The sequence below is a fragment of the Musa acuminata genome, chromosome BXJ1-6 (genome assembly GCF_036884655.1).
Source record: "Musa acuminata AAA Group cultivar baxijiao chromosome BXJ1-6, Cavendish_Baxijiao_AAA, whole genome shotgun sequence".
Classification (NCBI taxonomy): domain Eukaryota; kingdom Viridiplantae; phylum Streptophyta; class Magnoliopsida; order Zingiberales; family Musaceae; genus Musa; species Musa acuminata.
This window is the reverse complement of record NC_088332.1, coordinates 29257147-29274535: the sequence shown is the minus strand read 5'-3', so window position 1 is coordinate 29274535 and position 17389 is coordinate 29257147. Positions and strand designations below refer to the sequence as shown.

Below are 17389 nucleotides of genomic sequence, written 5' to 3'. Positions count from 1 at the left end.
GTAGGAAAATCATGTTGGGCCGGAGGAACATGTTAAAAGTTTGGACGTCGGGCCGGTGGATCGGTCGACGTATCAACAGAAGGCTTCGAGATGTGGATTCAGGCATCGAGCCAAGAAGAGCGGACATTGCGCCAAGGATATCGGAGTTACGGAGTCAACTGGCCGATTGGACAATAGGCCGCACAAGAGGACGATGCGCCGAAGAATCGGACAAAGCGTCGAGGGACCAATGACATGCCGGACAACTTGATTAGATGCTTAGGATTAATTGTCTAGATCAAAGTGTATTTTACATATGTAGGATTAACTACGATAGCATGAAGACATAAAGCAAGTTTACTGGAGTCAAGTTCGATGGGTGTTTAAGAGTCCGCCGAAAGTCCGAAGAATCGTCGGAAGTGCTGCCGGAACCAACCGAGATAGAATCGTGGACTTGCCGAAGTTTTCGAAAGTCTACCGGAAAGACCGTCGGAGGTTCTCGGAGATCACCGAGAAGGTTCGGATACTTGCCAAAGACTTGTTGAACTCGTCATAAGATTGGGAGCCTGTTGGGAGTCCGTCGGAAGAAATCCGAGGGTGTATCAGAAGTCCATTGGAAGTTTGCCAGAAAGCTCGCTGGAAGGAAACTTGATGTTGTCGGTTAAAATTTGCTTAGGGCTATGTCTTAATTTCGTAGTTTACATATAATTTGGGTTAGGATTAAAGGTTAATCCTATAACCCGGTTAGGGGCCAATTGGGCCCGAGTTTGGACTAGTTTGGGCCAAGTTTGGAGCTTAACCAATGAGCTGGAACAGTCCAAGCGGTGGCACCGCCCAGAACCCGAGAGGTCTGACGGTGGCATCGCCAGTACACTACTGGACTGGGCGGTGGCACCGCTTAGAACCTGAGAGGTCCGGCAATGGCACCGCCAGTACACTATCAGTGTTAGACACTGACAAGCGGTGGCACCGCCAGCACTTACATATCTCTCAATTTGGAGAGATATGTAAGTGCTCAAATTTGGAGCTCAAATTTGAATCCTCTTAGGGCTTATAAATATCTCTCAATTCTTAATAGAGATAACACCTTTTTGACAAGTTAGAAAGTGAGAAAAAGCTCTAGTAAAGTTGGATGTAGGTGATTTGACCGAACCACTATACATCATGGTGTTCCTTGAATGTGTGAGTATTTAATTTTCTAAACCATTTCTTTACTTAGCTACAAATCATTTGATTTTTATCTCTCTACTCTTGACTACCTTTACATATTGATTATGGTATTTCTCCTTTTTGTTGATAACAAAGGGGGAGAAGTATGTTGATTATATGTCACGATTTTATCATGATATGTTGCTTGGATTTTTGAATCCAAGAGTTTCTATCAATATGGTATATTGATAGGGGGAGTTTGTTTAAACTTCGGGAGTTAAGGCTAACTCCATCGTCGATTGGTTGACATCATAAAAAAGGGGAGATTGTTGAATCTCGGATTTTGATGATGAAACCAATCAATATGTGTTTATGTTTTAATCTGCGTTTTGAGTGACGTAGGATGCTTCGATCGGGATGAGACAATTAAAGCAGGAAAATCATGTTGGGCTGGACGAACATGTTAGAAGATTGGACGTCGGGCCGGTGGATCGGTCGACGTATTGACAAAAGGCTTCGAGACGTAGATTCGGGCATCGAGCCAACAAGAGCGGACATTGCGCCAAGGATATCAGAGTTGCGGAATCAACTGGCCGATTGGGCAATAGGCCGCAGGAGAGGATGATGCGTCGAAGAATCAGACAAAGCGTCGAGGGACCAATGACATGCCGGACAACTTAATTAGATGCTTAGGATTAATTATCTAGATCGAAGTGTATTTTACATATGTAGGATTAACTACGATAGCATGAAGACATAAAGCAAGTTTACCGGAGTCAAGTTCGATGGGTGTTCAAGAGTGCGCCGAAAGTCCGAAGAATCGTCGAAAGTGCTGCCGGAACCAACCGAGATAGAATCGTGGACTTGTCGAAGTTTTCAGAAGTTTGTCGAAAAGATCGTCAGAGGTTCACGGAGATCACCGAGAAGGTTCAGATACTTGCCAAAGACTTGTTGAACTCGCCACAAGACCGGGAGCCTATTGGGAGTCCGTCGGAAGAAATCCGTGGGTGTATCGGAAGTCCGTTGGAAGATTGCCAGAGAGCTCGATGGAAGGAAACTCGACGTTGTCGATTAAAATTTGCTTAGGGCAATGTCTTAATTTCATAGTTTACATATAATTTAGGTTAGGATTAAGGGTTAATCCTATAACCCGGTTAGGGGCCAATTGGGCCCGAGTTTGGACTGGTTTGGGCCAAGTTTGGAGCCCAACCAATGAGCTGGAACAGTCCAGGCGATGGCACCGCCCAGAACCCGAGAGGTCCGACGGTGGCACCACCAGTACACTGCTGGACTGGGCGGTGGTACCGCCTAGAACCCGAGAGGTCCGGCGGTGGCACCGCCAGTACACTGTCAGTGTCAGACACTGATAGGCGGTGGCACCGCCAGTACACTGTCAGTGTCAGACACTGATAGGCGGTGGCACCGCCAGTACACTGTCAGTGTCAGACACTGATAGGCGGTGGCACCACCAGCTTCGGGAAACCCAAAAGCAATTCAAATTTGAATCCTCTTAGGGCCTATAAATATCTCTCAATTCTCAGCGGAGATAACACCTTTTTGACAAGTTAGAAAGTGAGAAAATCTAGTAAAGTTGGATGTAGGTCATTTGACCGAACCACTATATATCATGGTGTTCCTTGAATGTGTGAGTGTTTAATTTTCTAAACCATTTCTTTACTTAGCTGTAAATCATTCGATTTTTATCTCTCTACTTTTGACTACCTTTACTTGAGCTATTTTAGCTAAGTCATCCACTAATTCACCCCCCCACCCCTCTTAGTGCCGCTCCGATCCTAACAATAATAGCCAAGTTGCCTTACAAAGAAGTCATAGAAGTATGTTCTAAGGTGATTAGCAAGGGATAGGCTCGCGAGGAATTATCTGTTTTGGGCGATGGGCGTACCCATATGGTTTTGTCCTTTCGAAGCCTTTAAGGGTAAGGAAGACCTAGCGGACTTATGAGCCCTTGGTTCCCATACTCCTCAACCAATGTGGGACTAAATGACCTTATCAACACTCTCTCTCATAGGGGAGCCAAGGGCTCATAGCCAAGGTGCATAGCTTGGGACCGAGTTTGCTCGGCCGAGGTGTAAGCCTTGGGCCCTCCTTCTAGCGCTAATCTGATAAGGGATCATTTGGTCGGCCGACCATTGGTGCGGCCAGTAGGCTCATGAGGAATTGTCTACTTTGGGCGATGGGCGTACCCGCATGGTTTTGTCCTTTTCGGAGCATGTAAACTCCAAAAGGTATCTTTAAGGGTAAGGGAGACCTGATGGACTTATGAGTCCTTGGTTCTCATACTCCTCAACCAACGTGGGACTAAATGACCTAATCAGGAATCTCCTTGGCAAACCTGAAATTAAATCTGTATTTGAATTCGGGAAGTTAATTCTATCTAGTAATGAAATTTTTATTGAAAAATACTATTCTGCTAAGGGAATGGTCAAATTATCTATTATTGATAATGATTCTAAATTTAATAAAGATGTTACTTCTGTTTATATTGTTAATTCTTATTCATTATGTCATGATAGATTAGCATATATTGAAACTAGCACCATTAAAAGAATGGTTAATAATGAGATGGATTCTAACACCATTAAACTAGCACATATTGAAACTACCCTTTCGTGATGCTGCTTTTTGAAAAGATGTTATTAATGATGAGATAATTCTATTATATTAAACCACACTTGGGAACTTATCGATTTACCTTTTACCTCTAAACTTATTAGTTATAAATGAGTATTTTGTAGGAAGTATTATGCAAATGGTACTCTCCAAAAGTTCAAAGTAAGGTTAGTTGCTAAAATATTTCGATTAAAGGAAGGAATAGATTATTTTGACACATATGCTCATGTGGCTAGGATCACATCTATTAGAATTATTTTTGCTTTAGCAATAATTTTGTATTTTTATGTTCATCAAATGGATGTCAAAATGACATTTCTAAATGGAGACCTCGATGAGGAGGTATTATATGGAACAACCCGAAAGTTTTGTTCTACTAGGAAATGAACATAAAGTGTGTAAACTTATTAAGTCAATTGTATGGTTTAAAAACGACTCCAAAATAGTGTCATGAGAAATTTGATGAAATTTGTTATAGAAATAAAGATGTTTCTATCTTCAACATTTAAGACGAAAGATCATGGGCAAGTTGATATCATACTAGGTATCAGGGTAAAAAGAAATAGTGGGGGATATGTTTTGAGTCAAACTCATTACATAGAGAAAGTACTAGAGATATTCAATCACTTAAAAATCAAAGAAGCAAATACCCCGTTTGACCTAAGTATCAAATTAGTCAAGAATATTGGAAGAACAGTGGCTCAATTAAAATATTCAAGTGCTATAGGAAGTCTTATGTATGCAACGCAGTGCACAAGACCTGATACAACATTTATAGTTAGTAAATTGAGTAGATTTACTAGCAATCCAAATGTAGAGCATTGGAAGGCTATTGAAAGAGTTCTTGGGTACCTTAAACAGACCAAAGATTATGGCTTACAATACTCAAAATTTCTTATTATTTTAGAAGGATATACTGACGCAAGTTAGATATCGAGTTTTGGAGATAACAAATTCACTACTGATCATGTGTTTACCTTGGGAGGTGATGTTGTTTTTTGGAAGAGCAAGAAAAAAACGTGTATAACTCACTCAACTATAAAATTAAAATTTGTTACTCTAGCAGAAGCAGGAAAGGAGGCTGAATGATTGAGGGACTTTCTATTAGAAATTCCATTCACTTCTAAGAATGTAAATTTATTTTCTATACTTTGTGATAGTCAAGCCACTTTAGCTCGTAGTAAAATATATAATGGAAAGTCAAGACACATAAGTCTTAGGCATCATTATATGAGGAAATTAATCAAGAGTGAGATTATTTTACTCACATTTGTGAAAACAAATAAGAATTTGGTTGATCCGTTCACTAAACCTTTTATAAGAGAAGTTGTAAGATCTGATAACAGAGAGATTTCCTTTGATAACAGAGAGATTTCCTCAACTGTATGAGGCAATCTCTCTGCTCAATTAAAAAAATCTTATCTTTCACCATGTATAAATAAACTTCATATGATACTAATTGAAGTGTGCTTTTCTTCATTCTTTTAATTCTTCATGGTATCAGAACAGAAATTGTGAGGAGCCATTGTTGATATTGTAGTACCCCTATCGAGTCGACGCCGAGAAAAATTCTTGCTGTCCGACATCACACCGTTGCCAAATTTCTCCTCGTATGTGGTAGTCCCCCCTTTCTAGATCCTAGGCGGATCTACCCCCCCACTCGTTGCCCACAGTCGATCTTTTGATGGCAGCTTCCCTGCTTCCAGTCTCGACCACGGCTACCGCACCAAGTTCCAAGCCTACGGTGCAGCGCCAAGCATTTGTTGGGCCCAGTCAACACATTTGGTGACTTTGCATCGCAGGGAGCACACACTCTTGGTTCCTCCTTACTGTAGAATTTTTTTTTTTATTCTTCCTCCCTCCTTACCGTAGAAAAGTACCAACACTTCTTACTTTTTATTTTTCTTCCTTTGTACCGCAGAACTTGTTGATTTTTTCTGTCTTCTTACTATAGAAGTACCAACACTTCTTCCTTTTTATTTTTCTTTTGATCCTTGTCATTGCTACATACTTTTACTTACTTCCACATAGTAGTCCATATCTTTCATATGTCTTCATCATCTACCTCTGTTGCTCTACTTACTGTTCCAACAGGGAATCATAATACTTTCTCACATACAAATCTTATCTCCATAAATACAGCAACCCTCATTCCCTTCGAATTATCCAAAGGTGGCAACTATGCATCCTAGCATGCTCAATTTTCTAATCTTCTATTTGGCTATGACCTTCTAGGCTATGTCGATGGCTCTCTTCCTTGTCTACCAGTGATGATCAACATCCCAGGAGCATCCAGTCAAGTATCAAATCCGGACCACAAACTACGGTTACGCCAGGATCGTCTCATTCTTCAAGCAATTCAAGCTTCAGTCGTTGGATCCCTCACCCCACTCATATCTTTGTGTGACACTGCTGCCGAAGCCTAGTGCAAGTTGCAAACCACCATGGCAAATCGTTCACGAACTCGCATGCTTTAGTCTCCTATCCGGACTTATGAAAACAAAATAAGAGGGAAGTACTGTTATTGATTATCTGCACAACATAAAGATTATTATCGATAACTTAGCCTTCATAAGTCATTCCCTCGGTGATGAAGAAGTTACTATCCATATCCTCAACGGCATAGAAGACGAGTACATGGAACTAGCAGTAGCAATACGTGCACGTGATTCACCAATGTCGTTCGAAGAACTCTACGACAAGTTGACTGATTTTGAGATATATCTCAAGCGCGAGGACAAATTATTAAGACCATCCATCATGACTCAAGTCAATCAAAAATCCATAAGGAGGGGCTATTAGTATAATAAGACTATCAACAAAGGTTCGACCAAGATACCTTCTGAACCTTTAAGCTCCAACCAAACCCCTCCTCCACATCATCAACATTTCAATCATGACAACTAAGGTGGCTACTTCAATCATTAGCAGTCCTGGCGCCCTCAACACTCAAATCAATGAAGAGTTGTTTGCCAATTATGTGATAAAGTCGGTCACTCTGCAAAGGTCTGTTGATCTCGACCCCGACTTCCTGCACAATCACATTGGCCTCAAGCAAATCTCGCAACTACTCCAAACACTACTGATCATAATTGGATCATGGACTCTGGCGCATCCCACCACATTACTTCTGATCTACAGAACTTGTCGATCCACAACAACTATAGTGGACATGACGACATCATCATCGGTGACGGTAAAAGACTTCCTATTACTCATACTGGTTCCACAATGCTTAATAACCTACCATAACTTTTACACTCGATGATGTTTTGTGTGCACCTCACATTAAACGCAATCTTATTTCTGTTTCTCAATTTTGCAAACAAAATAATACCTCTATTGAATTCTTTCCTAACTCTTTTCTTATCAAGGATTTGGACACGGGGGTATCCTTGGTCTAAGGTCAGAGTAAGGACAATGTTTATGAATGGTCGTTCGTTCCATAACTCAAACAACCCATTGTTTACTCCTCAATGGCAGCTCCAATCGATGTGTGACATCGTCATATCGGTCATCCCTCTCTCTCTATCCAAAATAAATTACTTTCTCGTTGTTCTCTTTCTACTCTTACAAATAATAGCTTTTATTGTGATGCTTTAGTAATAAAAGTCATAGACTCCCTTTTGGTTCTTCTTCTATATCACATTCTACACCATTTGAAATTATTTATACTAATGTTTGGGGTCCTGTTCCCGTCACTTCCTTTGACAAGTTTAGATTTTATGTCATTTTTATAGACTATTTTACTAAGTACACATGGATTTATCCTCTCCGTCATAAGTCAGAAGTTTCAATAATTTTTACCAACTTTAAAAAGTTGGTCGAAAACTTCTTTCAGTCTATAATTAAAACAGTCTACTCTGATGGTGGGGGTGAATATCAAGCTCTCACATCCTATCTCTCAATCTGTGGTATCCAACACCTTAAGTCACCCCCACACACTCCTCAACTAGTTGGTTCTGCTGAACGTAAACATCGACATATTGTAGAAACTGGTCTCACGCTTCTACATCAAGCCTCCATGCCAGCAACCTTTTGGTCTGTAGCCTTTCAAATTGTCGTCTACCTTATTAATCGTCTGCCCACTCCAGTTCTCCAATACTAGTCTCCATTTGAAAAACTATTTTCTAAATCCCCAAACCTTCAAAAACTCTGAATATTTGGTTGTTTATGTTATCCGTGGCTACGTCCCTATGCCTCACATAAGATAGTGCTAAGATCTACACCTTGCATCTTCATAGGATATTCTCTTAAACATAATGCCTTTCGATGCTACGAACCAAAAACTCAAAAAGTCTTTATTTCACGTCATGTTATTTTTGTGGAGTCTGCCTTTCCATTTCAAAACCATGAGTCTCCTATCATGCCGGCCACTCCAACAAATATACATCACTGGAGTATACAATCTAGTCTCCCAGTTCAACAGCTTCCCATTCCCTCCATTCCTTCTCATCTTCCTTCTTCACAAGCCTCCCCTACTACTAACATAATATCCTCAGAATCACAACAACCTTCTTTACCTAGTACCACTAATGTATCTCAGCCTATCCCGACCCCTGTCGATGCCTCTCCACCACCCATACCAATACCACAACTTCCAGTTCCTAGACATCCAATGACAACATACTCAAAAAGTGGTATCTTTAAACCACGTCAGGTTCTCGACCTGTATGCTATCACCAAATCCTCTCCCGAGACCAGTGAACCCACCACAATTACTCAAGCCCAAAAATCTCCTCACTAGCGTAAAGTCATGTGTGAAGAATATGCTCTTCTCTATAACTCCACATGGACTCTAGTACATTTTTCATCCTACACAAAATATCATCGGGTGTAAATGGGTCTTCCGAATTAAGCGGAACCCCGACGGGTCCTTTGCTCGATATAAAGCACGATTAGTAGCTAAAGGGTTTCATCAACGACCTAGAGTTGACTTCACAGAGACTTTTAGTCCTGTAGTTAAACCCACAATAATTCGGCTTATTCTAAGTTTGGCCATCTCCAAAAGCTGGCACTTACGACAATTGGACGTTAATAATGCCTTTTTACAGGGGACTTTAACTGAAGATGTCTTTATGCAGCAACCCCCTGGCTTTCTTCATCACTAGTATCCGAGACATGTTTGCAAATTACAAAAAGCCATTTATGGACTCTGTCAAGCTCCACGAGCTTGGTATACTGAATTTGGATCGTTTCTAATATCAATTGGCTTCATCAACTCCAAGTATAATACCTCTTTATTCCTACGGCAACAACATGGAAATACAATATATCTTCTAGTATATGTAGATGATATTATTGTTATAGGTAATGATCCCTTGGAAATTCAGACATTTTTAAAGTAATTGGCTAATTGATTCTCCCTCAAAGATTTAGGACCCTTGAGCTACTTTTTGGGAATAGAAGCAACATTTATATCCTCAGGTCTCCTCCTCTCACAAAGAAAGTATATTCAAGATTTATTATCAAAGACAAATATGTAGGATACGAAAGAAGTTGCTACTCATCTCTCTACTAGTGAATCACTTAAGATGATAGAACCTCCACGTCAGGGTATGTGGCCTTTCTTGGGTCTAATCCAATCAGTCGGAGTTCTAAGAAACAAAAGACAATGGCCCGGTCTACAACTGAAGCTGAATATCGTGCTATTGCTACCGTTGCTGTTGAACTCAACTGGGTCACAAATCTCCTCAAGGACCTCAAAATCAGCTCTACCCATACTCCTACAATATATTGTGACAATGTTGGGGCTGCCTACTTATGTGTCAATCCAGTGTTCCACTCACACATGAAACACATTGCCATCGACTTTCACTTCGTGTGAGATCAAGTTGTCAAACATCAACTTCGTGTCTCTCATATTCATGCGGCTGATCAACTAGCAGACTCACTCACGAAGCCTCTAGCCCGCAAACTATTTTTGTTGCATCGGCCCAAGATCGGTATCCTTAACAGGAGCTCGATCTTGCGGGGGCATGATAACAGAGATATTTCCTCTGATAACAGAAAGATTTCCTCAACTACATAGCAGATGAGATTTCCTCAACTGTATGAGGCAATCTCTTTGCTCAGTTAAAGAAATCTTATCTTTCACCATGTATAAATAGACTTCATATGATACTAATTGAAGTATGTTTTTTTTCATTCTCTCAATTCTTCAATGGACAGTAACTTCTTCATCACTAAGAGATTGGTTGTTTCAAAGATTAAGCCATGCATGTGTAAGTATAAACTATTTCAGACTGTGAAACTGCGAATGGCTCTGATACCATGATAAAAATAATAGAAGATAAGAACAATTATTGAAAAAGTTTTATTGAAGAAGCTTTATTGAAGAAGTGAAAAAACTTAAATACATTAATATGTCCCTCTCCTATTTATACAAATTAGGAGGAAGGATTTGTCAAGGATACCAATCTTGGATGATCGATACAAAGAATGGTTTACGAGCGAGAGTCGTGAGTAGAGCAAGAGCAGATCGCTGCTGCTGCGATTGCTGTTGCTGTGAGGGCACAGGCGTTCCTTTTGTTCCCCTTAAGTCCGCCCATCGTTCTCCTTAAGTCCGTCGATTGTTGGCAAATCAACAAAGATTATCGCGGTGAGGAAGATGAGGATTGGCCACGGAGCCTCTTAGGAATTTGACTACAACAGCATTGGTCGCTGGCCAAAGGCAAGGGCGAAGCTTTGCTTTTCTCAGCGACGTTGGTCACTGGCCGAAGGCAAGAGCGAAGCTTTGCTTTTCTCACTGCTTTAATACCATGATAGAAATAATAGAAGATTTGAACAATTATTGAAGAAGCTTTATTGAAGAAGTGAAAAAACTTAAATACATGTTAGAAAGGGACATGTTAATGTATTTAAGCTTTTTCACTTCTTTAATAAATCTTCTTTTCTTATCTTCTATTATTTTCATTAGCGAACATATTCAAACAGGCAATAATCTTATATTTTTAAATGTGAGATTATTTCACTCACATTTGTGAAAACAAGTAAGAATTTAGTTGATCCGTTCACCAAACCTTTTATAAGAGAAGTTGTAAGATCAACATCAAAATAGATGGAGCTAAAACTCCTTCAATAAAAGATCCGCCAATGATATCAACTCTACTCAATATTATGAAATGAGTAATGAAGAGTTCAAAAGGTAAGAACAAGTCATTACATGTGGAGTGGTTCAGCACTTAGAAATATTTTATGAATCCCATCTAAAAATGTTAAAGTGCTGGTTATCACCGAATGAGGGTTGAGTTAATTATACTCTTAATGAAGTTTAGTCAAGTTAGGACAACTATCTCAAAGAGTGACTAAGATACTGTAAGAACTTCACCTATATGAACTTAGAAGTGGTGCCGCTTCCATTGAGAGTTGGAGTTTCTCTCATAAAAGTTCATGAACTTAGATGTGCCTAAGGCCATATTAGGACTTGAGCAAGAATTTATAAGGAATACAAGGATGTTATATTTATATGTGTAGTATCAGTAGTGTTGTCATTAGGAATAATAAATTGAAAACTTTTATGCTATTTGAGATTTCGACTTCATTTTGTGATGCTTACACTAAGGTAATATTCAAATCGAAATATATATTATTTTATTTATAAATACTATTTAATCACTTGGAGAAAATTTTAAATTTGAATAAGTGAGGGATTATTATAAATTATTCAAATTGAAAAAAAAATTCTTTTCAAAAGATTTATTTGAAAATATGGTTTCCTTTATAGTTATTTTTCAAAGATTGTGTCTTTTATAAAAATATCTATAAATAGGTATGAGTGTAAATTATCAACACATTTTTTTCATATTGTTCTTCTTTCTTTCTTGATAACTCTCTAAATAATTGAATTAGACATTCTCTAATTCCTCTTTGAAGATTTTTTATTGTTTGCTTAATATAGATCTTCTAAAGGTTTATCATATCGACTAAAATTATTTACATCGAACACATAGCAATCTAAAATTATTTACATCCAACCCATAGTAATCTTGTTGAGAAGAATATACAAATATCATTTTTAAGAAAGTATTTATACACATTTCAAGCTTAACTATATTTCCTTATAGTATTCTTAATATTGTATTTGTTATTTGTATTTTCATTCTATTCTTGGTTATATTTTTCAACAATAACTCGAGTAGGAAAGTGCACGTCACGCACGCTCGGTTCATTGCATGGGTCCAGCAATCGAAAGCCAAACAGAACGCGTTTCGATAAGACACAGCAACAATGGCGAAGAACAGAACGGATTAACCGTCGATTACACCATGAGATTGGTGGTTGGAAGAACAACAGGAGGAGGAGGAAGGCTATGATCTACGCTGCTAAATCTGCTATTTGCCGAAGATTGCTTCCCATATGTCGGCAAATGCCTCGAGGATGACTTGGTGGTGGCGAGGGGAGTTCAGGGAGAGGTAGGAGTTGAGGAGGCGCTCCAGGTCGCGAGCTCTGCTCATGCCGCGCTCCACGATCATCTCCACCATGGAGCTCCGGAAGTCGTTGTAGGGGTCGCAGGACCGCGTGACCACCGCGAACCCTGCGCTGGGCGTCCCCTTCTTCTCCTTCGAGGAGATGGAGACCAGCGGCCGCAGTTGGTCGATCCCACCGCAGGAACGCCCTCGGACGTGCTTCGCGTGCCTTCTCGGCGGCCGCCGGGTGGACTTCATGCACTTGCTCCTCCTCTTGTTCTTCTTCCTGCTGTGGTGGTAGAACTCGGAGGAGTCGGAGGAGAAGCTCTTTGAGGAGAACAGAGTCCCGGACTCTTCCTCCGGCGCTTCGTCGCTGCTGAAGAGACGGAGTTCGTTCTCGGCATCCAAGGAAGAAGAGCTGGTGAATCCATAAGAGTTGGACAACAGCTTCTTTGCTTCCACTCTCCGACCCTTCGGCCTACTCCCACAAGCCTTCTTGCTCCTCTGCTTAGCATCATAGTAGTTCACAGACCCGATCACAGCCCTCCTCCTCTCCTTCTTCTTCTCATTCCCTTCCTCTTCTACCTCCTCTTCCTTGGTCATCAGAGGAAGGAACTGCTCGGAAACCTGGCGGGCGCTGCAGTGGACAGGGACATGCACGACACCCACATCGTGCTTGCGGCGACCCGGACCGGGCTCCTCGGCCTCCGGGTGCTGCGGGCCGGCGCTGGTCTTGCCAAGGATGGCGGCCGCAATGGTGGTGGAGCACGAGGAGCCGAGCAGCAGCTGAGCAAACCGATGCTTCAGATTGCCGCTGCTGCTACTGCTTCTTTTACTGTTGGACTTCTCCATCGTCAACGCCTGTTTGCATGTGCTTGTCTCCCTCCCTCCTCAATGGATGCTTCAGCCAACGATGGCGGTGTGGCTCGTGATCCATATATTTAGTGCCTACTCTTCGGAAGGATTAGTGAGTGGATTATTCATATCAACACCGTATGCAGCCTAAACACTTCGATTAACAGCAAATTAGGGTGCTGTAACATCTTAATTACCAACGGTCGGTTTGCATTTAACGAGCACTTTGAACGGTGCACAGTATATTCGTACCACTTGTTCTTACGGAAAACGAAGTGCATGGAGATGCTCTCTTCCTCTATAAACGAGCACCAAAACACGCCCACCAATTTGATTGCCACATATGAGAAGGAAAGGGGGCTACAAGTCGCAACAACATGGATACACCATGTCGTAAAATAAGGCAACTGTAGGAAGGAATCTGGGATGGAGGCGGAGGCTTTGTTGGCTTGTGACTTGGCTCCTTGTGTCACAGGCACACAGGCCATCTCACGCATGTGACTAAGCGATAGACAACTTGCGGCAAGAAAAAGGGGTATTATTTTTGTCGAACGCCTCGTCGGAATGCATGGAAGGGGTTAGCGAGTTGATATATGTACAGATCTACATGCTGGTCGCTTGTAGTTTTATACTAGGCGAGTAATATATTTATACAGCCTTCATAACACCCTTTTCCACGCCATTTATTTCACGACTCTCGTGGACAACAACACAAAACGAACACATTCGATGAATAGGGAAATATTAGGAATTGCGATGCGCAGAAAACAGTACCTGTTTCATCCTATTTGAACTTAAATATGACCTGACACATGCTTAATCTCATAGCCAAATAAAAGATCAAAACCCGATTAATCATCAATATCGTTTAACCCAAGAAAGATAAAACATGATTTACCCACAAATTTTACGTTACCACGACATTATTTCACAAAAAAATTGATTAAAAAGCTTAATATGGATCTTATTGGGTGAGGAAGACGATGAAGATAGCAGTAGGCTAACAGATGTCAGTAAGCTTTTGCACGAGATTCAACGTTGCGATATTACTTAGTTCAAATAAGAACTTCAGACCGACTATTAGTAAGTAGTAAAGAGAAGAATGCTCTTTCAAAGTACAACAAAACTATATAAGGACTCTCACGGACGTTTAACCAAACATAAGGTGGGAGGCAGCAGCGTTTGGTCGAACGGAATTCTAAGAGCTATAAATCATAGTGATCCAAGTTTTTACATGATAAATCAGTGTTCCAATAAGAGACTTCAAAATCCTTGACTCAGCCTTTTCGCCCACCCGCATCACGTTGTGGTTCAATCTGGTGCGTCCGTTCCATAGAATTTCATCGATGATGGGCAGCAGCAATGGGGTATTTTAGATGACCGAACACAGCTCACAAACAAGACGGTTGTTAGATTCATATTAATCCCTACAAAAAGATTTCACTGTTTCGATAATTTAAGGTCAAATTAAGTACAGTATTCACAATTCAAATGAGATAATAAAGAAGATATCTACAAAACAAATAAATAAACCAACAAAATCATCATAATAAATTATGCTCTGCACCAACGAATATGAATTCATAGATGACAGCAGAAGAATCACTTAACCCGCAATTCTCAGTATTATGTATTCATTAATCGCATTAATACACATTAATCCATAGCTATAGAGATCTAAGTAATGAAAGAGCGGAAAAGGCAAACAATAAGATGTGGAGGTCATCAGATAGGAGCGAAAGACGTTTCAAATAATCATAACCCACAAAAAAGGGGTTATCATTTGAACTATGCATCCGATCATCACGCGACCCCTCAATCCGACCGATATAAACCCAACATAAAAAATATCATTAAGTTTATTGTCAATAGATGAAAGATTCAGAAACAAAGCAATGGTCCGAGAGCAATCACATCAAGACACTTATTGTTGATTGCAGCAAAAGTTACATCAGATCTCATGAGCAAGATGGGAAATTGGCCTCATAACGAAATCGATTCCACATGGAAGAAATTCAGACATATGCTTGTCATTAAACATTAGTATAATCATCAGCCAAACGAGAGATCAGAAAAACAGAAGACGGCAATTAAGACTTCCGTAGCTAAAGATCCGAAGCAGGGAAAAGAAGAGGGCGGGGGAGTCGGACTCGGAATATGGGTGGTGATATATCAGGATGGTCGGCAAGGCGGCGATGCCGCCGTTACTACGACCGAGACGTTGATGAATCACATTCGTCATCGCCCTCCTCCGCCCCCATGCGATGGATTCCATAAACCAAGGCGAGAAAGAAAGGAAGAAGACAAGAAAACCCTAGAACTTAAAGTATGAAAAGCAACGTAGGAAAAACAAGTACGAGATCTCGACGAAGCGCCTTCTCGAGTATTTATAGACGGTACCAAACGGTTTTAGGGTTTGGACTTGGTGAGATCGCATCTCGGCCGTCCGAAACTATGGAAGGTAAAGGATCCAACGGACTAGAACCTTTGCTGTTTAAAAAAATAAATCTTAACTGATCTACAAGCACCCATCGCAAGATCACATAGATTGATGGATTAGAGAGATTGAGAGAAAAACTTTAATCTTTCAACTGTATTGAGATACGCCTTTTTTTTAGCCCCTTTTTTTTAGCCCCTAAAGGTCTTGTCTATTTATAAGTAGAGTCTAGGATAAATGTCATGTCTATTTATAGGCGAGAGAGCAAAGGGTCTAGTATAAGTTATTGGGAGAGTTCCTCCCATCAATGTTATCTCATAAGGAATTCTACTTTAACATTACCTTCTTTTCTATTGATCAATAACCAAATCCAATTATATCTATAATATATCTTACCTAATTAAATAGGATCACATAATTTAACATTCTCCCACTTAACCCAATAATTGATAAGATACAAAAAGACTTAAAATAAAAATAAATAAATAAAATTTATTTAAAAATAATTTGACCCAATTGGATTCTAAAATTTTAGAAAAACTATATACACGTGCGTGAATTTTAAAAATAGGCCAATAAGTCCAATAAGTATAATAATACTACATTAAGTCTGATCAACAATATGAGTCATAGCGGTTGATGCCATCAGTGCCACACTTGTTGAATCTCATATTTTGATGATGAAACCAATTGATAAGTGTTTATGATTTAATCTGCGTTTTGAGTAATGCAGGATGCTTTGATCAGGAAGAGACAATTAAAGCAAGAAGAATCATATTAGGCTAGAGGAAAACGTGTCAAAAGATTGGACATCGGGCCAGAGGATCGGTTGACGTATCAACAGAAGGCTTCGGGCCATAGATTCGGGCACCGGGCTAAGAAGAGTGGATATTGTACCAAGGATATCGGAGTTGCGGAGGTCAATTGGCCGATTGGGCAATAGGCAACAAGAGAGGACGATGCACCGAAGAATCGGACGAAGCGTCGAAGGACCAATGACATGCCCGACAACGTGATTCAAACTTAGTAATAATTGCCTAGATCGAAGTGTATTTTTGTGTGTGCAGGATTAACTATGATAGCAAGGCATAAAGCAAAATAAAGTCCCGGAGTCAAGAATGCGATTTCATTGGGAGTTCGAGAGTTCGTCGGAAGTCCTTCGTCGAAAGTTCTGTCGGAACCAACTGAGAAGTCCAGGAGCTTGCCAAAGAAGCTCATCAGAATTCGCCAAGAAGATCATCGTAAAGTCCAGGAGCTTGCTAGAAGTCCGCTAGAATATTGTCGAGAGATCGTCGGAAGTTCGTTGAAAGCTCGTAGGAAGAAATCAGACTTATCTTGCTTAGAATATGTCTTAGGAATCGTAGTTAGCACATAATTAGAGTTGAGATTGGGAGGTAATCCCATCAACTCTGTTAGGGGCCAATTAGGCCAAAAGCTGGACTGGTTTGGGCCGGATTCAAGGCCCAACCAAGGTGCTGAAACCTTGGCCGACGGTGGCACCAAGGCTGGCGGTGGCACAGCTTGGGGAACAGCACCCCAGGATTCTTGGGCGGTGGTACCGTCGGCAGCAATGCTGCTAGCGGTGGTACCGCCCATGTTTGGCGGTGGTACCACCTAGTACCAGATCTTACGACGATAGTACCGCCTAAGAACGACGGTGGTGCTGCCAGTACCTAGGAAACTTGGGATGAGACCTTTTTAGGCTCCAAGTTTGAATCAATTTGAAGCATATAAATACCCCTCTCATCCTTGGTTAACTTACACAAGCACAGAGAGTTTAAAAGTGAAGAAACACTGTTATAATCACTTGAGAAATCCCCTCCTCTAAGTCTAAGTTTAGAATTTTGTTTAAGAGGAGTGAGTGCTTATAAGGGTTGTCTCCTAAACCCGGTAAAAGGAGAAGAGGGGTGTAAGGAGGTTGATCTTCACC

At 40.6% G+C, this 17389-nt stretch overlaps 1 protein-coding gene and 2 non-coding genes across 3 annotated transcripts; all 3 read right to left on the bottom strand.

Annotated features, from left to right (window-relative positions):
* Positions 1-11969: 11969 nt before the first annotated feature.
* LOC103988830 (transcription repressor OFP7-like) lies at positions 11970-13129 on the bottom strand. The gene has a single exon (XM_065190158.1). It carries the CDS (start codon positions 13017-13019, stop codon positions 12093-12095), a length of 927 nt encoding a protein of 308 aa, XP_065046230.1. The 5' UTR covers positions 13020-13129; the 3' UTR covers positions 11970-12092.
* A 1610-nt stretch (positions 13130-14739) lies between these two features.
* On the bottom strand, positions 14740-14838 carry LOC135677960 (small nucleolar RNA snR60/Z15/Z230/Z193/J17). Its single transcript, XR_010514789.1, has one exon. It is a non-coding gene; the product is annotated as a small nucleolar RNA snR60/Z15/Z230/Z193/J17 (small nucleolar RNA).
* Positions 14839-15168: 330 nt separating this feature from the next.
* LOC135677962 (small nucleolar RNA Z43) lies at positions 15169-15269 on the bottom strand. Its single transcript, XR_010514791.1, has one exon. It is a non-coding gene; the product is annotated as a small nucleolar RNA Z43 (small nucleolar RNA).
* Positions 15270-17389: the final 2120 nt, after the last annotated feature.

Excerpts from the sequence above, each read along its gene's own strand:
- LOC103988830 (XM_065190158.1), bottom strand. The coding sequence starts at position 13,019 with ATGGAGAAGTCCAACAGTAAAAGAAGCAGTAGCAGCAGCGGCAATCTG.